Consider the following 25,833-nt stretch of genomic DNA (forward strand, 5'->3'; position numbering starts at 1 on the left):
TGAATTGCTATAGCCAAATCTCTTGTTCCAGAGAGCACCACAATTGGCATACCAATTGTAATTGGTCATAGACTGAGCAGTAGCTTTAAGTCCAGAAGGATATTCCCACCCCCACATCACAAAACTGCACCTTCATGCCTGTTCATCAAGGAACAACCCTGGTGGCAATGGAAACCCCAGAAACAGCACCTTCACCCAACTAGGACTCAACTTCAGGCTGTCCTTTTTCATCTGATATCTAATAGCCTCATGCATTGGGAAGAGACACCAGAAGCATCTCTCTTACAGCATAATGTAGTGGTTTCAATTAGATTTTAAGAAGCAGAGAGAAATGATGCCTGCTTCACCCTCCTATTGGGCCAATCTCTCCTCCCCCATTATCACAAACTGAAACTGCTCACAAAGGAAGGAGTGGAACTACTGCAAGACATAATCTCTATTCCCACCCCCACCCCATGGATCGTCCAATCAGATACCATGGATGATCCAATCAGATACTATGGTGGATGATGTCAAATTCATCAGCAGCTTTATCCATGTGAGCATTCTTATTAAACTTATTTATTTTTCTTGGAAAGAATTATATAATCTTCTGAGAGTTTCCTCCAAGGTGATACATGGTGATGGTTGTTTTATCATGCCCAAGCCTATTCCCGTACACTCTTACCCAGAAATTTGGTTCCATGCACTTAGGGCTCAAGTATGACTCCAGTTCTCTTATTCCTGTAGCATATTACTATTTTGCAAATTAGATGATCCTTAAAAATAGTGTGCCATTTCTCTGTTTCTTCAGAAAGTTTCACTTATGAGTCAAGGATTCACATTCAGGAGTTTTTTAAATCTGTCCCTCTAGAAGATCTATTGGTCTATCGAGTTGTCATTCAAGTCTCATCTAAATGCCTTTCTATGTGAGGAAAGTCTGGAATTTGATTCATAATAAAGCCAATAAAACCTCACTAGCTATTAGAGAAATCTGAATATCATGCCTGAGAATTATGAGCTTTGATATCACTGCAATGTTAGGGAGGGTTGCAAGGTGAATTGAGGAAACACGAGGGATGGAAACTAAGAAATGTTTCATATTGACCCTGAGCTACAAATATTCTCCTTTATTGAAAAGTGTCTTTCTTTAATCAAGAGAGGGGTCCCTGTTTAGTCATATGTAAATGAATTTGGGTGAGGTCAAGCATACAACCTCCATGTCTTTATTGCTAAAAAAAAAAAGCAATTATAATAGAGGAAACATCAAACATGTATTCATTAATTTTTACTGCTCATAGTTTCAAAGCAAAGTTTATTGGAAGGATTGAAATTAGCAGGAAGAGGAAATTAAGATCAACAAATTATTTCCCCCCCCCCCCAAAAAAGTGGGATCATATTGGTTAACTAATCAATGGGTAACAGCAGAAATTCAAAGCATGCAAAGAAATGGGGATGAATCAATGGCTTTTATGTTAGGCTATATATGTATATATTGATAAATATATGGTGGTTAGTTTTACTAGAGAAGAAAGGCAAATGTTTCACTCACTTTCACTAGTCTCATACTCCATTTCTACTTCTGTTTTTCCTCCTCTCCTTCTGGTTCTTCTATGCTCTTTAAAACAAATCCAAGGATCGTTTCAATTTTAGATGAATTGCAACGACTAAACTAGCATATGACATTGTAACACGTAGCAATCAGTATATTTTAAAAGCTTAACAAATAAGAAAAAAAAATCCATGAATGCAATTTAGTTTAATTTTAATTATTTCTCTGTTTGGTGCCCTCTTCAAAAGGTACAGTGTGTGCGCACTAGAGGTGGGTTTCAGCAAGATCTGACCAATTCTGGAGAACCAGTAGCAGAAATTTTGAGTACTTTGGAGAACTGGTAAATATAATCTCTGATTGGCCCCGCCCCCATCTATTTTCTGCCTCCCAAGTCCCAGCTGATTGGAACTGGAGGAAATGGGGATTTTAGAGTACTCCTCCGCTGGATTGGAGAGGGAATGGAGATTTTGCAGTATCCTTCCCCTGCCACACCCACCAAGCCACACTCAGCAAGCCACGCCCACCAAGCTATGCCACACCCACCACGCCATGCCCACAGAATTGGTAGTAAAAAAAAAATAGAATCCCACCACTGGCACGTACATACATATACAGACATACCTAGCAGTGAATCCACTCTGTCCATTCTAATTAGTTTAAAGACAAATATTTTCTCCAAGTCACAAATCAGTATGACAAGCAGAAAACAAAGTTTAAGAGGAAGGAAGATATCCCTGCAAGGATAATGGCATCCTTCACAACAGAGAACATATCCATCCATCATCTGGGATTTTCTTCTAGTACAGCTAAAGTCAGCCACAATTCAAAATAAGGCAATTCTTTAACAAAACATCTGCTAAACAATCAGACAACTCCAAACCTAGAGAAGCTAAATTGACATCCCTCTCCAACCCCACCTCACCCCTCACCTCATACTGACATACTAAATTAATGAAAGTTCTGTGTAGGAGAAAACCATTCTATTTTTATTTTTAAGGAGTGTAACTCACAGTGATTTTTAAAAATTTAACAGGGTATAAGTAATTTGGTGGCTCCTATGAGCATAAATAATATTGCCTAGCATTTTCTGCTTTGAATTTTGTATAGAAACATAGAAGACCGACGGCAGAAAAAGACCTCATGATCCATCTAGTCTGCCCTGATACTATTTTCTGTATTTTATCTTAGGATGGATATATGTTTATCCCAGGCATGTTTAAATTCAGTTACTGTGGATTTATCAACCACGTCTGCTGGTAGTTTGTTCCAAGGATCTACTACTCTTTCAGTAAAATAATATTTTCTCATGTTGCTTTTGATCTTTCCTCCAACTAACTGCAGATTGTGTCCCCTTGTTCTTGTTTTCACTTTCCTATTAAAAACACTTCCCTCCTGGACCTTATTTAACCCTTTAACATATTTAAATGTTTCGATCATGTCCCCTCTTTTCCTTCTGTCCTCCAGACTATACAGATTGATTTTATTAAGTCTTTCCTGATACGTTTTATGCTTAAGACCTTCCACCATTCTTGCAGTCCGTCTTTGGACCCGCTCAATTGGGTTTGGTGAGAGCTGAGAGGGAGGGAAATGGAATTTAACATATCAGGGTTTAAAACGTTTCTGCTATAATATACACAAGATATTTTCTCCTAACTGGAAGGAATGCTACTTGACTAATTTACCATTGTTGCTGTTTAAGGAGGAAATGACTTGAAAGTGAGTACTTTCCTAAAAATAAGCTCCATTTAATTCATTGAGTATTATTTCTGAGTAGAAATAAACAGTTCTCTCAAATATTATTTCCTTCTCAGTTTTCTTCTCTTCTTCTAACTTATTTGAATAAAAGACATAACTATTATATAGATATTCCTTGCTTATCAATTACAATTGGGGCTGGTGATTCTGTCGTTAAATGCTGCAGTTGCTAAGGAAAAAAAATCATGTGATCATCTTGGACTGCTGCTTCCATTGTAAGTGAATTGCCATGTTTGTTAAGTGAGACATTATGGTACTGTGACTTGCAATTTCACTTCCAAATTCTCATTTAATTCTGTTTGTTGTTATGCTAATTGCATATATCACAAATGGTAATCGTATCATTGTGGGATGCTGCAGTAGAATGTGAGGACTGTAGCAAAGCTGTTTTTTTCTAAGAATTGTTACTTTCAATGGTTGCTAAACAAGGCAGTTGATAAATGAGGACTACAGTATTGAATGACCAAAGCCAGCATACTATTTCAGTTCTATCCATAATAAGATGATTTGCTGAATGGAAATGAAACAAATATGATTTTTACTGTGTATGTGTTGTGGCCATCCCACCAGCAATTAGTTCCAATCTTAGTTTGCAGAGCCCATGGACTTCAATTAGAGACATCTATTGAGTGCTTTGGTCAACCTCGTCTTTAGTTTTAGCTATTGTCCTCACTCCTTTTGGTGAGATATTGTCTGGGGCATTACATTTCTTCCACATGACCTGTTTTTCCTTGTCTGGGAGGAGGTTTCGTGCTCTGTTTCTGAAGCAGAACATTCAGATTTGATCACAATTTTGTTCCATACAGTATTAATCTTGTGAACTCTCATGCTTTCTCTTTCCAACATGTATTTAACATAGATATGTGTGTATACATGTGTGTGTATACTGGCATATTATGCATACATGTATGCATCTATGTATGTATGCATGCTTGTGTGTCTGTCTGTCCGTCTCTCTGTCTATCTCATGTTTCCCCAAAAATAAGATCCTTGTCCTTTATTTGCCTAGTTAGCCTATTCATTTTCGGCACATTCTAAAATCAAGGTTAGAAGGGACCCTTTCTTTTCTCCACATTTGGGTGCAAGTATTCCTTGCCGCTGTCAATATATGCATAGTCAGGTATTGATTATTTTTATTTATTTCTCTATTCATGATGCCTAGAAGAAACATTTCTGGTCTATCAAGGTCTATCTCTTGTGATATAATTTTGGTTAACCATCTCTGGATATTTTTCCAATAGTACCTGGCCTCTGGGCATGTCCACCATATGTGGTAGTACGTGCCCATTTCTTTTTTGCACTTTTTTATACTTCCAACATTTTGGCAGTAATTTGGGAGTGGGGTATGCGTACACTTTTGAGAGCAGGCAACATAGTTTAATTTTTAAGGTGCGCCAGTGTGTCCACAATAGAAAAAGACCATAAAGATTATCTATCTGTATGTAATCAAAGGGTGGCACTTTCCATTGTTTTCAGTGAAATGCATTCCTGACATACAATAAAATTGAGAATATGTCTCTACTGAGAGAAGGTTGTTGATTCTAATACCCTCCTTTAAAAATATGCAGCTAACTCTTTTCAAAAAGTACATATTCAGCTCAACTTGGGTAAGTCAGAGATGGATAGAAAACAATTTTGGGATAATAGCCTATAACAGTGAAATTGTGTCAATAATTGAGTCTGTCAGAGTTCATCTCGGTTGTTCTTCAATTTCTATAATAGAGGCTATTTTATACAATGTTCCAGTGGGAATGATATTGAACATTTTTAGTTTTTAGATTCACAGATAAATGTCCTATGCTGTGAGATTGAAGGTAGTCCAAACATTCACTGAAATAGATTCTTCTTATTGAACCTTATCAATAAAGAAATGTGATAGAAAGTTTATGCATATATAAACTAAAATATTTTTACTTATATGTCTGCAGTTGGGAAAAAAAGAAGCCATATAGTAATTCTTTAGAAAAACTAACAACAACAACAAAATTTCTGGTAGACTCTGCTTTGCACCCATCTCTCAGGGAGAGGATGAACAATTAGGCATAAATTTCCTAATATTTTTTTTTTACTATTGCAAGAAATATAAATGGGAGAATTGACATGCTGCAAAGGGCCCCATTCAATGTAGTCAGGCACATATGTTTTATTAATAATCACCTCATGTAACATGTATGTATTACAGTTATATAATAAGTGCATAATTACAAAAGTGTAAGATTATACAGTTCGGCCTAATCCCTTTCAACCAGAAAGTGGCAGTTTACGTGAGTTGGATCCATGAAATTAAGCATTCACAGGCATCTACCCGTCAGCAATAACTCATTGTGGGACCAGCTCCCTTTCTGCTTTCCAAATCTTGACATCTTTTGGAAGATCCTCTGGAACAGATTGGATTAATGCAGTGCAGCAGAAGGAGAGAAAAGTAAAGTCCAGATGCATGACATAGGATACTCCCCTGACATATCATGTAACCCATCAATGTCTTAAAATAAAAACAAAAACAAATAAGGGTTATTTCTTCAGGCTCTCTACCAATCTGAAATGCCTCCTTCCTGAAACTGGAAGTAGGTCATTTAAAGCATTAAAAATGATGTTTAATTTATAAGTCGTAAAATATTTTTCAACTTTAGCTTGACTTGTGAAGACATCATGGAGGTGCCCATGTTATTTTCTTGGCAGGGTTAAGAAAGTAGTTTCCTGACTTTAAAAATGTTTAAGTTTTCAAACCTGGCTTATATCTTCAGAATTCTCTGGAACGCTTCCATCTAACTAAACTGTTTGATTTCAGAGCCCAGACAAGATCAGCCATTACTGCCACCTACTCAGACATTTATTAATGTAGAGACACAGATCATCTTGGATATTTCTCTTTAATTCTTAGGTTTATAATATCTACCCTAACATTTAAGATACAATTTGGTAATTTTTTTTTAAAAAGTCTGATTTCGTTGCTGTACATTCAAATTATTTTACAAAATAATTGAAATAAAAAACTGGCATAGACTCCTCTCTTTGAAAAGGATCCAAAGTGCTTTTTCATAACTGTGTGTGCAGAAAATCAAAACAAAAAATTCTATATGATACTCTCCCAAGCCATAACGAACAATAAAATGTAGGGAAAGCATCATGGGGGAAGCGGGGAATCAGCAATTAGAGCAAAAATAGGAAACCTGGAAAATAAATTATCCTATGATTTCAAGAAGAAATTTGGAATTTGGGTTCCAGAGTAATTATTCGTATACAGAGTAGCATCGCAAAGCTTGGAATTTGAAATTATTTTGTTTTCTTTTAATCCTCTTTAATTTATGGACTTTGAGCAAATGGTTGTACATACTCAGTTGCTGCAATTTTCAACTCCCCCCCAATATTTATTAAGTATAAAAGCACAAGTGAACTGATTCAATCACAGCTTAAATGGGAGTCTGATACTAATTGCTTGAATTATTCTATACCCCTGATGGTGAACCCATGGCACATGTGCCACAAGTGGCACACAGAGCCATATCTGCTGGTACACGAGCTGTTGCCGTAGCTCAGTTCCAGAGCACATGTGCATGCCCGCTAGCTTATTTTTGGCTCATATGGAGGCTCTTGGAGGGTGATTTCAGCCTCCAGAGGGTCTCCGCGGTACTGTAAAATTTAAATAGCACTTTTCATGTGTTAATCATTTGTTTTTAAGATGTCTCTTTATACTGTTTTCCACATCCAGAATAAATGAAAGTTATTTTTAAAGTTATTTATAGACATTATTTTACAAAATCTATTATTCTGTTTTAATAGGCAATTAATCCCAGAATTACTAGAGTGTAGGAAGCTACTTTAAAGTCTGAAGAAGATAAATGCATACAATCCATGAAATTGTCTTTGCTTATAGCATTCCGCTTGACCATGGAAGAACTTGTCAGAACTTTTAAAACTGACAAGAAAAGTTACTGATAATATATTTTCCAGTTAGTTACATATATTTAATATTGTTTTATTATAATAATACTCTTACTGTCAAGTGTTATATATTTATTTGTCTGACCTACAAGATTTATGGCAATCAAGACAGTGTTACCTTTTCCTCATCTTGTTCTTAATATGTCTTTGGAAATGCAGAATATCATTTAAAAACAGCTTTCCATGGCCTAATCCTATCACCGGAGTCATCTTTGCAGACTTCTATTTGAATTTAGCTTTGGTTCACTTTGCCAGATGGTACAAGATGAAACACAGGAGCTCAACATAATGGTTGACCTATTTACTCAGCCCAATAATCTGCTGCTTAATACTTGGTGAGAGCATAATTTAAACAAATAATTTTTCCTACCTACCCTAATGTATTTTCACACTGAATGATGGACTCCTGTGCAAACATGAAAATTGAAGTTATTACAGTAACTTAAGGACCCAAGAATGCCTAACCTTCTCCCTCATTATCCCGAGGAAAGTGCCCTTGAGATGAATTATAAGTCTGCTGTGTATAGATAGACTTCTTAGATACACTTCTTAGCCTTTTGTCTTCCTAACAAGAAGGATAAGAGAAAAAAAAGTTGAACAAAAAGTATACTTTAGCTTTTCTAAGATTCATTATCCATCTACAGAACTAGTGTTTCAATGAGGTCAAGACTATTTTTAAGGGTAGCGTAGGGACCAAATTCAGCTCACGCTCTGAATTCCAAAAGGAGCCAATGTACTATTCCTGATAACAATGCTGTTTGGGGGGAAAAAGTGAAATCATGGCCTCAAGAATTTCTATATGTCATCAAATCACTATAAAAACCATTGCTTATAGAAAGGCAGGCCTGCAAATGGCCAGAGAAAGATCAGAGCATGATATGGTGCCTGGTACAATATATACTTTGTAGGCTCAGTCCTACAGATAAAATTGCTGGTTCTCAGGAATGAAGTTTGAAATTTTATTTTTCCTGAGAAATTAAAAAGAACCCTAATTGGTCCAGTGGTAGTTTAAAGAAGTGCCATTAAAAACCAGGCCAGAACACTTGTCTACATATACATCTATGTATATTGTAAAACAGAATTAATTATTCAGCGCAATAAAGTTTATGTCACATTTATTTAGATGCAGCCTGGAGGAAACTATCATTAATTATCATTAATGTTAATTAAAATTATCATTATATCTTTTACTTCCTTCTATGAACTCATTATTTACTGTCCTCACCCATGTCCAAATTCATGGGAAAGATGAGAGGGTATGTGTTGTGTTTGGGCTTGGGCCAGCCGTTGCTCCCACAGATGGGAGAGATGCGGCACAAAGTGATTGCAAAAGCCTGGCTGACAGCCAGGAAGACGTGGCAGACAGCCCTGAGGATGAGGCCACTGGTTCAGAGGAGTTGGCAGACAGCACTCAGGACCCAGCAGACAGCCCAGGGGATTTGGCACACAGCCACTCAGACAGTCTATCCTCCTTGGATTCCGATGCAGAGCAGCTCATAGACATGCGTAGCCGGAGAGCCATGCAAAGAAGGGCTCAATTAAAGGACTATTACCGGTGATCAGAGTAGCACCTGGGCTGGGTGTGGTTCTTATACTGAGGGCTGGTTGTGGTTTCCCTAATGAGGGCTAAAGGTATGAAAGGGAACAGAGGCAAAAGGCAAACTGTGGCTGTTTATCTGTGTGACTTTGTGGTTCCTGCTCTGAGGTTTCTGTTTTGTGCCTTTGGATTTCAACCCAGCCTTTTCAGGCACGTGGGAGGTGAAACCTCTGGGACTAGCTGTTCGCTCTCGAGTCTCCAAGATTCAAAGGACTCCTGAAACGTTTCTGCTCCATACAGATTGTCTTTGTTTGCTTTTTCCTGTGTTTTGTATTTGGCTGACTTATGCCTTGCACTATCGTTTATACCTGACAATAAGGACTGTTTTTGTTAACCCTTTTTTGTTTGTTTAATACAAATTTGCTGATTAGAAAAGCACGTGTGTGTTTGATTTCTTTTCCTTGGACTATTACTAATCGCCTGCGCCCAGTCAGGCAGAACAGTATGAGATAAATATACCTTAACTGGGATGTGGCTCCATGCATCCAATATTGTCTACTCTTTGAAAAGTTATGCAATCATGATTTTTTTATGCATCTTGTCCCAGAACGCTTACAATCAACTTGCAAACGACTGCCTAGAGACACAAAATTGCTCAGTGTCTCATCAGTCAAAGCAGATATTTTGATGTGATATGAGGCAGTTGTATAGCTTACTATTTTTAAGTTACCCAATCAGATATTATCCATATGCAGTGGTCAAAAGGTCTTGATAAGCCTACTGAATGTTACTTTACAGGTGGGACTGTACAGTTATATATATGTAACATTTCCACAACCTTGAATTACACACTGTGCTTATTTTTCTTACTTGAAGGCAGAAACTTTTTTATATTGGCCAAAATAGGCCTGGAATTTTGTCCACCACGATAGGAACTATACATAGAGAAGAGTGAAACCATTTCCCCCCAAAAGCTGCAATTTTGGAACTTGTGAAAACATCCATCTCTTTGCCTCACAGATTGCTCTTCTTTTGATTGATTCTTGTTTTCAATTTTTCAGTGCTCTCAAACGGAGATTAAATAATGTTTATTTTGTTGAATAGGGGACTACGGAGAAAGGAATGTGATTCTAAGTACTGTACAGCTTCAGATAAAATGTCACTGGAGAAAAGGAAAACATGATTGATGCCAAATTTCAAGTTAGAGAATGACAATTCAAAATATTTTGTATGTGCATGCCAAAGCTACTAATTTTCTTCTCCACTGAATTTAGCTGCTAATTGCCATTGTCAAAAAGAAATTGTAAAAATCTCATGCCAGTCTCAGTAAATCTGAAGCACGTCAGCACCATGAAAATGGGGGTGGGAAGAAAAAAATATATATAGTGTTGATGTTTTTTCCAGGATGCAATTTGTTTCAGCAACAGAGATGTGACATTTAAATTAATGTGCAATTTACCATGAAAAAGCAGCAGTCTTTTACAAACTCCAAATTTGTTCTAAGCAAAGAGTTGCCAAGAAAAAAAGACAAATCCTTACAAACTGCTTCCCTTAAAATATTGAATTCAATGAGTGATTTTGTATAATTAACTGATTGTGAGTTCTGATATAAACTAAATTTGCTCCATATCTGTCAGAACTAATGTGCAAATCAAAATTAAGGCTGTAATCCTCTACTCAGCCTTCCTCAATTAAGAAGCCTATCCACTTACCTGAAAATAAATGCAATTTAATTAAGTGGATTCAGATATATCTGCATAAGGGTACACTTTATGTTATCCATCATTTTTTACATTTTCTAATTGTTCAGCTACCTCAAAACATATTGAAATATCTAAGAGTTCCAGTTGATGTCACGGCAATATCAGACACTGGGAACGGGTCTCTGCATTCCTTGTGCTGACTTTCTCCTGTTGGTGGGCTCCGAGAGGAGCCAAAGCCACCTTGTAAGAGTGGTGAAGCAAAGAGGGGCACCCTGGGAGGCTGAGGAGACTCACAGCTCTCCTATCTTTTTCCCTCTCAACCATTGCAAGAGGAGACAGCCTAAAGATGACTGCCATAAAGCTGAGACAACTAAAGAACAACAACCAAGACTGGTGCTGGAGTGAAGTAGATGAATAGTGACTGGAACTGGGGGAGAGGATTTCTTTTTGCTTATACTAAATCCCAAGGAAAAATTTGGCTCTATTTCCTCAGAATTATTTGTTAAAGTGGTATCTAAGCATTCTGAGAAATACTAGAATGGAAGGGGAAGACACAAGATAAAAAAAATAATAAATTTTGAAATGCATAGAAAATTGGACTTCTACGTTTGCGCAGGAAGCAAAAAAATGCCAAAATCTCATGAGGGGACCCTCACATGCGTGTGAGTGTCCCCTCCCAAGATTTTGTTTCTGCGCATGCACAGGAAGCAAAAAAAGCTGAAAAATTCAAGATGGTGCTGCCCGATGGGCTGGCACTGGAGCGGCCGCATGCAAATTGCACAATCTGGCAGCTGCTACTGGAATGGAGTTGCCTACCGCACCAGTAGGAACCCACCACTGAATTAAAACCATCCCCCCAAAAAAAATAAGTGCAAGAAAGAAAAACAGCAGGCTGAGGAAACTTTACAAATAGATTGAGGAGAAAAGAAGAAGGGGATGACAAAGAATGAAGTGGCTGCATGGAGTCACTGAAGCTTAAATGGACTCTGAAGGATGGCAGAGGTCAGAAAGGCCTGAAGGAACATTGTCCATGGGGTCGCGATGGTCGGACATGACTTCACAACTAACAACAACAGAGGCCATCACTTTTTATTTATGTCTGCTACTACATACATATATGAAAATAAACTAAGGCTATCTTCTATATGAACACACCAAGAAATAGGAAGATGCTACATGGTTTCCATACAGCCTTATGTTAAATAGTGATTTTGATTTTGACATCTTTATGAGCTTGCCCTTCCAGATTCTTGGAACATAGATTTCTTTTTCTTTCTACTATATTTCATGACTTCATAAAATCATATACCAAAATTTCCTTCCTATTAATGATTACTTCACCTTCAACCGCAGCAATACACGAGCACGTAATGGATTCAAACTAAATGTAAACCGCTCCAAACTCGGTTGCAGAAAATACGACTTTGGCAACATAGTGATCAGTGCCTGGAATGCACTACCCAACTCTGTAGTTTCTTCCCCAAACCCCAAAAACTTTAACTTTAGATTGTCTACAGTTGACCTCTCCCCGTTTCTAAGAGGTCTGCAAGGGGCGTGCATGTCCATCACTGTGCCTAGCATCCCTGTCCTACTGTCCTATTGTCTTCTTTTATCATTACTTTTTACTTACATTTATACAAACTACTACTATCCTATACATGTTTGACAAATAAAATAAAATTTAAAAAAATATTTTGCTTCTGCCAAAACCAACTGTTATAAAAACTTTTGTACACACAATCTGTCTTTTCAAAAGCTAGTGTTAACTCAATGTTTCATCTACATTTGGTATATGCTGCAGTTCTGCATGTTATCCTAAGATGATGAAACACAGGCTATTCTACTAACACATTTTTCATTTAAGCTAGTTTTGTTTTATTTCTTCTTAATTACCTAGAGATGGGATCATTAGCTTGTCACATATGAAACAGAGCTAGAACAAATGTCTTGATGGAACTTGATCAAAGGGACATACCATTAAGTAAATGAATTTAGAATGCAGCCTTTTGGCAATTAAATCTATCTGTTTTTCTTCATGGTAATTCATATGACAGTATATGGTTGTTAATATCTACTGCTACTAATATGTTCAGAATGGCCACCACCATCTATTATTTTAAGGTAGTTTTTAAAATGTAATACAAACAAGCAATAATATAAAACAGACCATATGTTACCTAAGTACCATAACCTTAAATTAAACTCTACTGAGAGGCGTCTGTAGTTTCTGAAGATGAAAGTTCTGAGCTGTGATTCAGAACTCTGTATCATACCAGGAATGTCTTGCTAGTATTTAGAAGTGGTGCTGAGCCTGCTTAGCCATATATCAAAGTAGCCCTTGTTAAAATAATCTGAGTGTTAGCATCCTTAAAAAGCATCACTGGCACTTTAAATTGCTGGAATTAAACAGAGCACTGATAAAAGTCCAACTTCCTAAACCGGAGAAAAGGTTTGATAAAATTAGCTCTATTTTCAATGTATAAACCTTGTGTCCATCTTCAAATGCTTTTTATGAAGTATCCCACAACATTGTACTTATTTATCCTGAAAGTAATCAAAGTAATAGTGAGAAAGTTATGGGCCCCATAATTCTACAGCCCTATTTGTTTTGTCCACAAGAGGAGAGGTAAAGGTCAATAAATGATATAACATTACCAATTGTAGAAATGCAGACTAGGGCACTATGGGAGGCAGCATTTAAGTTTCAGTTTAACTTTCCTTTTTTCTGCACAAGAATATAACTATAAACTTTCTCAGGCTACTTCTTGGAAAATGTTTCATTTACAATAGTGGCTAAATTCTGTTTCAATTCACCCTTAGGGAGGCAGCCTCAGTAGTAATGAACTATTCCTGGAAAAAAAATCTCATAATTCCCTTCCTTTGGACCACTGTCATCACTATGGTTTTAACAGTCACCTGATTCTATGGAACCTTTGACGCTGCCAGAAATTTTACTCTTGTTACCCACAACAACAATCTTTACTGCTTCAACAGTATGCTCCAGAGAAAATATTGCAAAACCTTCTAGTTACAGGTGATAGAGAACTAAGACCATCATGTTATCAAAAATCTCAGAAAAGTAGGTTTCAGAATTTCAGAAAAATTTCAGAAGAGTAGACCTGCATGAGGTCACAAGGGTCAATTGTGATTCTTCAGCTAGGCAGCATCATTATGAGATCACAATGGCCATATCTTCATTCCAGGCTGGGCAGACCTCTCTATCAATAGAGAAAGAGACACCCTATGGGCATAATGTCTCTTCCTCTCTTGCTGAGACCGTATAGTAATCAATTTCCTTCCCAATGGAGTATGTGTAACATAAAGGAGAGTATTAGCTTCCAAGTCATAGTGACTACCAATATATCTCTCACTGAATTGGGCAACAGCATATGAGCAGAGAAACAACAACTAAAGAAGAGGTGGGAAGTCGGGGCATCATATACAAGAAACTTGGATATAGGAAGAGTGGCCCTCGAAGAGGCAGAAATAATGAAGGTTTGGAAGCCATTTTAATACAACAAAACACTATCGGGCCAGATTCAGGCAGCGTTTGAGAAATAAACTGCTAACTTCTAGACAAGTGGAAGCACAACTGACTCTGGCATGCCAACTTTGATAAGAGTGGGCATTCATCTTTCAAAAAATGCCCCACAGATCACACTAAAAGCAAGATCAAGGAATAACCGGAGTTGTACAGGTAACACACTGGGGAATGAGACTAGTATTATTGAGCACTCCAGGACAATGGGATTTCCAGGTACGATGACAAATTTACTTATATACGAAATTTTGGGGCAGTCATTCTGACAGGTGTGGCCCCAAAATTAACTGATATTCAGTGCAAACAGGCCTATTAGAAACCAAAGTGCATATCTACATAACCTTCCCTTTTAAAATAACTCCAGTCTCATTCTAAGTGGTTTATTTGAATATGATAATTTGTTCTAAACCCAAAGGGGTTCCTGGTGCTCATTTAGTATGGCATTTAAAACCCTTCTCAAACATTCATGCACTCCTCCCCTAAGCAAATGTATACCAAGACAGAGTCAATTTGCATAGTATCTCTGTAGGGGAGTCTCAACGCTTCTTTCCTGAAACCTTATTAAACAGGGAAAATTGTTTTCTCTTCTTTTGTAAAAGCTACATAAAGCCTTCCATTCTCAAGAGAGCAATCAGCAAATCTCTGGAGTAAGGAAACCATTTGAGATTGTCCCAAGGGGTACATTATATTACTGAAGAGAGGACATCAGGGTTAATATAGTAAACAAGGAGGGACAATGTGTCTTTTAGATTATAACATGTAAAGGTAACTTTTATATCACGTTTCACCCCATTCATGTATGGGGCTCTTCCCCCGCCACCTTCACAGCTTATTTTATTTTGATGAATGCTTTTAAGGTTTTTATTTGAGGGACTGCTTGTCTCCCATAATCTCTGCCTAGTTGACCTGATCTGGCAGACTTGGCATGCTCCAGGTTCTTTCAATTAAACGATGCCATCTATCTGGACCGCAAAAGTGAACTGCCCTCATTCTGCTGCTATTCAGAAGACCCGTGAAGACCTGATTCTTCATCCAAACCTTTAGGGAGGGAGAGTGAAGTCCCATCATCTCTAAATAATGCATGTGCTGGTGGAATAGAGGGTTATCTAGCTTGGATTTAAGAGATGTTTCTTTAAGAGATTGCATTAGAGGAATGTAGTCAAAGACTGCAGTCTGGGTAATGTAGCCCATGACATGTGACCACATCTGTGTGTTCTTATTGGCCATTGAGCTATACCTTGGCTTCTGGGTAATTGTGTACCAGCGGGCATTTTAAGTCTTAACAAAGGAACATGTAGCAGTGGGGAGATGGAATGAATCTCTTTTTACCTGTTTGTTTGTTTGTTTTGTCACATACGTATTTGTGGTATACAAAGATATAATATTTATATACATGATACTAGTAAGAGAGAAACATTAGGACAGGGAACGGAAGGCACACTCGTGCACTTATACATGCCCCTTACTGACCTCTTAGGAATCGGGAGAGGTCAACAGTGGATAATCTAAGGGTAAAGTTTTGGGGGCTAGGTGATGATCCTAGAGAGTCAGGTAGTGAGTTCCATGCATCAACTATTTGTTTACTAAAGTCGTATTTCCCGCAGTCGAGTTTACTTTAAGTTTGTATCTTGTGTACTCGTGTGAGGTTGAAGCTGAAGTAGTCATACATGTAATGTACATGTAATGGGACAGATTATGGACAGACAGCCTGAGGAATTTCATCTCAACAGTAAGTCTTGATATGAAGATACCAGACCATAAACGTGATCTGTATGATTTACCCATTTGCATGGAATTTATCCAATAGAGAAAAGCATTTTCTCAGGATTTTAGAGATGTTTAGGTGGGGCACGGCCAAAAAAAGAATATTTAGGAACCACTGGTTTAAAGGAAGGAAGGAAACTTGAACAAAACATTTTGTTTAAAGATCAGTTTTATATACCATGAATATTTCATAGTATGTTCTGATTCAAACTGGATATTTCTGGTCTGTGATGTTATCAATTTCTCACACCTGTGGCAATTCTGGACAGTCATTTTCTCTTCCCATCAGAAATTTAAGCTCCCAGATTTATTTTTGCTTGTGTCCATATTTCTATTTAGGGACACAATTGTTGACTGAAATATTTTTTTACAAGGTTCAACACAGCTAATAGAGATTTTAGATGGCTTTTGCAAGAAATAGCTATCAATAGTAAAATAATAAAGGATTATTCCCATTGCTCCTCATTCATACGGATGCAATTTCACCAGCATTCAATGTTAGAAGATTTAGAATTGTGAATACCTTGAAAAATGGAAATCATGATGTTAAGAATGTAATTTTTTTCCTTTCACATTACCAATAGTATACACACATGCAGCTACTGTACATCAACTATTCACGCAAAAGAAATGGCTTGATATGTGTTTGTTTAGAAATAACTTTATAAATTTTATAAAATGTTTGTACTGGTCTATCTCCAAAAATAAAGGGTCTGGAAATTGCCATTGGTCCAAAATAAGAACAAGGTAGATTTTTGAGGTACAATTTAAGATATAGCTAACAGTGAAAAAAATAAAATTATAGTAAATAATGGGTTTCTAGATCCTGGAAGAAGTAGGAAAACTGTGTGTACCAAATATAAGTAAGAAATGAAATTTCTCATGACGCAGAATTAATTCCAAGTTTCTAATTCCTCCTAAGATTACGTTACATGTCTGAGTTTACATTGGCGGGCAATTCTCCCTTTTAAAAATAAGATCAAGAGTTCACATCCAGTCTTGCAGAAAGCCTACATAAATGCATTTTATTTCATAACCTCCTTTCAGCGAAAGCTTATACTAGGTAAACAGAAAAAGGAGTTACCCAGGCTACCTGTAACGTCATTCACTGCAATGCTTCAACCACAGCAAACAAAAGCAATGAAATAGAAAAGAGGTTACTCAGGCTACATATCACGCCATTCATTGGAACCCATTTGACATATGTAGCAAGAAATCATGAGATCCACCACATTCCAAAGGATTACAACTGAGATAGGAACCAGGCTAATTAAGAGATGCTAGCAATTCTTCCTTTGAAGAGTTAAAATTTATCCACTCATTGGCTTAAGGACAGACCCTACTACAGCCAAGGTACCCTGTTTCCCCGAAAATAAGATGTACCCCGAAAGTAAGGCATGTCAGAGGTTCTGCAGAATTTGCTAATAAGTGTATAAGGCACCCCCCGAAAATAAGGCGTAGTCAAGTTTACATACGGTATGGTGGAAAAACATACGGTACCATTCAAAGCTGTTCATAGCGGTACCGTAATAATGTGGCGTCCCCTGCTGGCCCCTTCCATCACTTTGTACCGTCCAGTACAGCAGACATAGTCTGCTGCTGTCTCACCGCCTTTACAGTCTCCACTACAGTGCGTAGACTGTAGTTCCTCTGGTGTCCGGAAGCTGCAATAGCAGGAGTATACTGTTGTACCATATAAGTGCCGTCGTTTGTGTGTGTGGGTGCCATACTGAGAGGTACCGTACCGTAATCAGTGTACACTTTCTTTGGGGGTGTCAGCTTTTCTGCCTGTGAATTTGTCTTATTTGAGAAATATAAGGCACCCCCCGGAAATAAGACATAGCACAACTTTTGGAGCAAAAATTAATATAAGACAGTGTCTTATTTTCAGAGAAACATGGTACATTATTGATTAATAAGGCATTAGTAATTATTTCAACTTACTTTCTTAGCAAATCAGTTAGAAAACTCCGTAATAAAACAAGATGCTCTATTATTAACTTACATAGCACCTTCCATTATGAAAATATATATGCACATGTACTCTAACAGTCAAAGCACACAAAATGGAGAGAGTATGTTTGGCCTCCCTACATTTATTGTTATCTTTTCCAGGATCATAATTTTATCATATAGTTTATACATGCCATGAAAATAAGTTAACAGTTTTTGGATTACTCAATAGATAATTTACGTATCATGAAGCAGAAATACTCAGAATGCACGCTTCCTTTGTCCCATCAAACTTTCTGCGCTCCCATGCTATTAATATGGTGAAGGAATTTGGAACTGCATTCATCAATTATTTTGAACTTTCTTTCTGATTTTCCTATCTCAATTTCTACCCTAAACTTAGTGTATCTCACAATTATCTCCCCCCACCAAACCCACTGTGTAATTATCCCCAGAGATCTTATCAGACAGTATTATTTGTGGGTTTATTTATTTATTCATCCAATTTCTCTGGATTTTATCTCAAGTGATTCTGGATGGCAAACTATCATCAAATATATACTGCTGTAAGAGGTGTGGGGCTTGAGCATCTCCTGCTTTCTATGAGGCATCTGGATTTCTAAATTCTCCACAATTGAGGCAAATATACATTTTCCAGAATAATGTTGCAGGATTCAATCTGAGTCAATCATCAGGATCAGAAGTTTATGCTACCTAGCTTTAGAACTGGTGCTGAAGTCCATCCCCTGGGACGCTCTCTCTTTCTCCAGAATGTATGCACTGTTCTGTTCTGTCTGTTGTATTTATAAGGTGCCTGGTTGTTTGTGGCTTTTAGTTGTTAATTGGAGTGTTGATGGTTAAGTCATTGAGTGTTCTTTGCCTGTGCAGCCCTGCCTTTAGTTCCTAGGTATCTGGTGGTAAATCAGCACTCCTGTTGACTGACAAGAGTCCGGTTTCCCAGGCACGAAGCATTTCTTTGATTATTTTTGTTCCTGCTCAGTCAACAATCTGAGTAGCTGCGAAATTGAATGCATGTCTTTGTTCATTGCAATGAACAAATTCTAAATCATACACCTGCTGCACTACGAATCCTTCTTACCTTGGATTTACAGGTAAGAGGAAGCAGCAATGCTCTTCCTCCAATAACCTGATCTGGTGGAGAGCTGCGCATTAAATCTGGATCCCTTTGCCAAAATGAACATCACTGGTTTTTAAAGAATTCTAATTTTTTAGATTACAAACAAGGAAGAAAGTTCAACTGAAAAAAGGGGAGAAAGAATAAACGGATGATTATTAAAGATATTAATCTCACATATGTTAGTTTAGAGAGTAGAGTAGATGTTCTCTCATTTTCTTGATCTCTCATAAACATAAACCAAAAGAGAGTCACAGAGTCCAGCTTCCAATCCAGAAAATAAAATAGAATCTTTAAACAATTTGCTGTTGGTTGCTGTCCAACTTCACTAGATTCTGGCCTTGTTGCCAACAGGTTTTTCCCATGGCTTACTTTCATCCAACATTGGAGAGAAATGGACATAAAAATACAAAACAAATAGAAAGGAAACCCATCTTCTTGGCTAGCACCTCAATCTTTATTTTCCTAGACTTTTGCTGTTTCCCTCTATTATCTGGGATTGACAAGCCAGCTAGCTTTAAATTTGGATTTCTTGAACTTGAATTCTCTCAACATTTATAACATAGTAGCTCAGCAGTCTAGTTTAGCTTTCAGAATCACAATGACAAGCATAAAGTCCCCAACATAAAGTCAGCTTGACACGTGTATCAGATAAAATTCTGGCTCTGGTTTTCTTGGTTGGCATGACCTGAAAATATTTGGTGTAGTGGTTAGGGCACCAAAGTAGAAACCAGAGGACTGTGAATTGTAGTACCACTTTAGGAATGATGCCACTAGGTAAACTTGGTTCCCTCATGCACTATTAGGAAGCAAGCAATGGTAAACTACTTCTAAAATTTTGCCAAGAAAACTGCAGGGACCTGTCTGGGTTTCAAGACTTGAAAGTGCCAAAAAAGATAAAAAGCAAAATAAAACAGAATCCTCTGATAATACTGTTGGCTTTCCATTCTGCAAAGTAAAATAAAATGGTCTCTTCCTGGAGGGAGATCCACAAACCGATTTATATAAATGGATTTTATGGTTCCTATTGAAGCACTGGTCACACTAAAGCTGAGATGGTAAACCTACGACATGTGTGCCATAAGTGGCATGCAGAGCCTTCTCTGCAGGCACAGGAGTCAGTGACCAGCTCAACTCCACTGCACAAGTGTGAGCGCCTCCTGCTGGTAGCTGACTTTCTGGTCAGACAAGCTCATGCTTTCTCCTCACTTTGTAGAAACATAGAAAAAGACCTCATGGTCCATTTAGTCTGCCCTTATACTATTTCCTGTATTTTATCTTACGATGAATATATGTTTACCCTAGGCATGTTTAAATTCAGTTACTGTGGATTTACCAACCACGTCTGCTGGAAGTTTGTTCCAAGCGTCTACTACTCTTTCAGTAAAATAATATTTTCTCATGTTGCTTCTGATCTTTCCCCCAACTAACCTCAGATTGTGCCCCCTTGTTCTTGTGTTCACTTTCCTATTAAAAACACTTCCCTCCTGAACCTTATTTAAAATTTTAACATATTTAAATGTTTCGATCATGTCCCCCCTTCCCTTCTGTCCTCTAGACTGTACAGATTGAGTTCATTAAGTCTTTCCTGAAAAATTTTATGCTTAAGACCTTCCACCATTTTTGTAGCCCGTCTTTGGACCCGTTCAAGTTTATCAATATCTTTTTGTAGATGAGGTCTCCAGAACTGAACACAGTATTCCAAATGTGGTCTCACCAGCGCTCTATACAACGGGATCACAATCTCCCTCTTCCTGCCTCTAGCTATGCAGCCAAGCATTCTACTTGCTTTCCCTACTGCCTGACTGCACTGCTCACCCATTTTGAGACTGTCAGAAATCACTATCCCTAAATCCTTCTCTTCTGAAGTTTTTGCTAGCACAGAACTGCCAATACTTTCTGTGGCCCTTGCCTTCCCAGATCTCTGGAGATTCCACCCCAGCACTCTTTGGGCACGCAAGGCTTTTGCCCCCTCCCAGCTCCATTTGGGGATGGAGACTTTCCCCCTCTCCCTCCAGTTTTGGGATGTGAGACCAAAACGGGGGGGGGGGGGGTTTGATTTCATGCGTGCATGTGTGATGGCTGGGTCGCATGTGAAGGGGGCAGGATGTATGGGAGGGGCATTGCATTATGTGTGTGGGCACTCGTGTACTTGTGATAGTGTGCGCGCACACACTTTCAGCACCTGAAGGGAAAAAGTTCACCATCACGGCACTAAACCATAGGTGATTGAGCCTGCTCACTGACATTACTGTATCTCCTTTGACTGCAAGTATGTAAATTAGCTCCTTTGAATTCTTTATTGTTTACAGCAATAAAGTAAACAATAGCTGGCATTTAGGAGAAAAAAACCTGCTTTGCATCCAATCAAACATGGATGAAAATGCTTTAGAGAACTTAATCTGTCAGTGAAGGTAGAAAAAGGATTTACTTTCTATGTTCAAAGGATTTCTACTGGATTTCCATTGTTTTCTGACTTTTAAATATAATTTCAGCTTTAGAACTGGGAAACCAAAGTGTTCTTGGTCTCCAGTGACATGGCCTTTATTCTGTTCATTCTCTTCAATTTTGCCATGCTTTTAAACTTTTCATGCTTCCCGTTGGTTTTTGATATTCTTCTAAAACAACTATTCCTCTAAAACAGTTGTTTTAACCTGGTTTCACTGCTACTTGATGAGCTATTTCCAAAAAGGAAAGAGAATTAAAGGTTTGTTCCTGGTTAGTTATCACATGTGGATAGTCGGAGCTATGATTTTCTCAGTAGTAATGTATGACTGTGAGAGTTGGAAACTCAAATATGAGGACCGCTTAATGAGAGGAGTCATTGATATTGGGAAAATATGAAAGCAAAATGGGGAGGGAACAACAGAGGGCAAGATGATTAGATAGTGTCATTGACACAATGACCATGAATTTGACAAACTCTGGGAGTCAATAGAAGATGGGGTGGGGTGGGGAAGCTGCAGTAGTGGGTTCTAAAACCCATTGCTACCGGTTCATGTGTGCACTTGTGTGTAACACTTCTGCGCATGCACAAAAGCATACTGGGTAGGTGGGCGGAACCTCCCGCCACTGATGCTACCAGTTTGCAAAACTAGGCCAAATCAGGAGCAACCCGCCGCTGGGAGATTGATGTCCATAAGGTCACAAAGAATTGGGCGTGACTAAGCGACTGAACAACAGCAATGTTTATTTATTTATTTATTTATTTAATGTATTTATTCATTTGTCCAATACACAGATACATAGGAAGAAAAATAGACATGTAGTAATATATATATAAGGGTAAAGTGAACTTAGAGGAGAGGATATATGAAAGAAAGAAAATATATATGATAAGTGAGAGAAGGGAAAGACAATTGGACAGGGGACGAAAGGCACACCAGTGCACTTATGTACGCCCCTTATGTTATCACATGAGACTTTTCAGTTCATCTCTCACCCTCATTCTGCAATTATTAAATTTACTGGATTATAGCACCCTGGAATAAGATGTGAATCTTCAGAACCAGGTACAAAACAGCGGACCTTATCTGCCGTGTGGTCCCAGTTATGGAATATTCTCTTCGGATGTATGCATGGAACTTGTATGAGTGCTTTTTTTAATGCCAGCAAAATATATTCTTTTTTCTCCCAGGTATTTTTTCAAGATTTGAATAGTTTTTAAATACTGAAAAGCATTTATACTGCTTAACAGTTATTTGTAAATTGAGATGAGTAATGTAACAAATACATAAGAAAATAAAGACCATCCCACCAGAAGACAAACTCTCTTTTATAAGTACTTTCAATCCCATGTCAACATACTAAAAGAATTAGGGTTCATCGGGATTCAAAGGATTAGGCACATCATCAAAATAAACAGTAAAGAATTATTTAAACTATAATAAGCAATTTCCTGTAGCAGCTAAGAGACCTGCTTTCTGCTGTGCAGAAAGTTTCCAAATTTGGGGCTGCTATGGCTTCCAGTTTTGCTAAATTTCAAGGGACACTGTTTCATAATAGCCCTATTTTATATATATATTTTAAAAATATGTTACACAGCCCTTGGTGATTTACCTCTGTGATGCAAGCTATAGCCAGTCAGCAAGCAATAATACATAACATCTATTTATCCCCACCTCCTCCTTTATAGAGCAATGTCAGTTTAAGTAGCAATATCACCCCATAGCAAAATCAGCGGTAAGATTAATTCCCCAATTATTTTCTTTGAACAGAGTTAAATGGATCAGCATAAAACTAATCAATGCATAGTTATTACATAAATTGTATAGCATTTGCAGAATAAAACCAAATGTTCCCAAAGAGAAGGATCTGAACCTATACCTTCAAGTAGAACCTGGGCTGAAAAAAGTGACTTATGGCTAATTCTTCTACTTACACCCACTATAGCATCCCCAATTATGTGATCAAAATTTAGGTGTTTGGCATCCAGAATTTAATTAGGAATGCTGCAATGATCACCATTTGTTACCTTCCCAAAGCACAACAAGCAAAGTCAGTGGAGGAAACCGGATTTGCTTAACAACCTTGTCATTCACCTAATGACTATGGGAAATTTCAGAAAACCGAGTGCAGCTCACTTTATTTATTTATTTATTTATTTATTTAATTTATTTATTGCATTTATTGCATTTATTTATTTATTTATTTATTCATTCATTCATTCATTCATTCATTCATTTATTGCATTTATACACCACTCACTCCAAATGGACTCTCAGCGGCTAATGACTTAATGACTGCCTTGCTTAGCGACAGCCGTTTTGGTCCCAATTGTTGTAATCAGTTGAGAACTATGTGTAAAATATTTTGCCACTGGTTCGCGTGCATGATGCTTCTGCGTATGCATAGCAGCTTCTGTGAATGAGCAGAAGCGTTCCGGGTGGGTAGGCGGAGCCTTCCCCCTGTGGCGCTATCAGTTCTAAGAACTGGTCTGAACCAGGAGCATTCCACCACTGGTGTAGACAGCGTTGGGAGGTGGCAGATCCTGAATGCTTTGAGACAGCCAGCCAGAGAAACAATAAAACTTTTCTGCATCTGCATCAGGACATACAGTAATAAACTGAATGAGCTCAGATACCCTGTCTATGAAATAATGCTAGAATTCCTGTGATTACACCTTTTATCAACAGTGGCTTGATTACTATGATTAGTACTTAGATGTTGCAGTTTTCTGCAGTTGCAATCAAGTTCTTGATTATAACTGCAGCTACTCTTTAGGGCATTTTTCTTTATAATCAAGACTCTCTAAAATCTTTAAGTAATTGACGAAATCAGTAGTTTGTAAGTACACACTGGCTTAATTGGGTGCTTTTACCTACTTTTAGAATGTGTGGAGATCAAGATTTAGGTCATATTTATGTAAAATTTTTGAAAATTCAACAGTTCATATTTTTTTAAACACACTATAAACTCTGTGTGGGTTCTGAAGAAAAGAAAAAGACTGACTGAAAATCTCTATGAAAAGCAGACCTGATAACCACATTGTAGAATGAAGAGCTGGTGGGTCTCACTCGTCAAATCTCTTTGTATAAACAGAGAGATTGATTGCCCACAAATTGCTGCCTGGATTGATCTCTGGCAGGTTTAAAAAGTAGTGGGAGACAAGGGAATAATCTCCTTGCTCAAACCATGGTCATTAAAAGAATACAGTTAGCATTTTTCTTTATTTTTCTTTATTATATTCTTATCCCCCCCTTTTTTTACTATCTCTACTGTTTTCTTTTACTTTGCACATATTTTATTTTTCAAGTCCGTATTAATTTTTATTATTGCAGCCATGCTTAGATAGATAAAAGCCTAATTCTTGTTTTCTTCCTGTCTTTTTGCCTCTTCTCTTGAAATTTTTGTCGCCTTTGTGATGAAAATTTACAAATTACAAGTCCATTTGTAATTTCCATGAAATAACTTCAGTACAGTTAATGTCTTGTATTTCAATTTGAAAAGAAATGCACCTCACTATTTAGAATGCATTATTTGTATGTCCTTTCTTATTTTTAAATGATCATACAATTCTGCTAATACATCTAGCATTTCCATCTTTTTATTGTAAATTATAATTTTTTAGGTCCATCTTAAAATCCATTTTTGTTCTTGTAATAAAGGCCTCAGTAAACTAGTTGTTTATTACAGAACACATGCCAGGCCTGGCATGGCACGTTAACATACACACAGGCTTATATACAACAAGCTGCCTGAGGCAGCACCCAATCCCCACAGAGAGAAACTTCCCGCTTACATTGTAACTACGGGCTGGCGGCCAATCAGCACCCTGGATAGGGACGCCTATCGCACGGCTCTAATCTGCGGCTGTAACTGAGCAGATATAACACTCCTATCCCTTTCGCTAGTACAAACGTAATCATTCAAATATTCCGGTCTTTTACATAGTCTTCCGGATCGCCGAAGTTCTATAGTTTGTTCCTCCCTGGTCTCCAGTCTCGTTCCCCGGGTTTCCTCGCTTAGAAGCGGTAAAGCTTCTTCTGAGCTGTCAGTTCCCATATCGTTTCCGCCCGGGTTTAAACTTTCACCCAGGGGGTTCCCGGGGTGGCTGCGATCTCTTTCCTCGCCTGTATTTTTTCCTTTGTCTAAACGAATCTGGTCCAAATGCCTTCTCCACACTCGGCCATCCCTTAACATGACCTCGAATGACCTGGGACCCAGCTCCTGGCTTATTCTACCTTCTGCCCAATTCTGCTCTCCCGAATACGAGCGTGCTAGCACCGTATCTCCCACCTTCACTTGTCTGGCCGGAGTTTCAGGCCAAGGCACCAACTGTGAATACCACGGATGAAGTCTGTCCAAAACTATCCTTAGTTTGCGACCCATTAATAATTCTGCCGGGGTCTTGCCTGTAGCCACGCAGGGGGTAGTGTGCTGTGCTAATAACAAATCTGCCAGCCTCTTCTGCCACGACCCCCCAGTCATCTTCTTAAGGGACTCCTTAACTGACCTCACGGCCCGTTCCGC

At 38.0% G+C, this 25,833-nt stretch overlaps 1 protein-coding gene across 7 annotated transcripts in view; it reads right to left on the reverse strand.

The window, feature by feature from the left end:
• PLCB1 (phospholipase C beta 1) overlaps window positions 1–25,833 on the reverse strand; it is a 535,828-nt gene that overhangs the window by 21,500 nt on the left and 488,495 nt on the right. For 4 of the 7 annotated variants that reach the window (XR_011557370.1, XR_011557369.1, XM_070732670.1 and 1 more), the window contains one exon: window positions 1,532–1,597. The exons of 2 other annotated variants lie outside the window; for them this stretch is intronic. Coding sequence is in view for 3 of the 5 variants with exons in the window: in XM_070732670.1 (XP_070588771.1) it covers window positions 1,556–1,597 (42 nt within the window). In the remaining 2 variants the exon portion in view is untranslated. Of the gene's footprint in view, window positions 1–1,531; window positions 1,598–5,349; window positions 5,769–25,833 lie in introns of those variants that run through there. One more of the 7 variants, XM_070732669.1, reaches the window with a different exon arrangement.

The sequence above is a fragment of the Erythrolamprus reginae genome, chromosome 1 (genome assembly GCF_031021105.1).
Source record: "Erythrolamprus reginae isolate rEryReg1 chromosome 1, rEryReg1.hap1, whole genome shotgun sequence".
Lineage (NCBI taxonomy): Eukaryota > Metazoa > Chordata > Lepidosauria > Squamata > Dipsadidae > Erythrolamprus > Erythrolamprus reginae.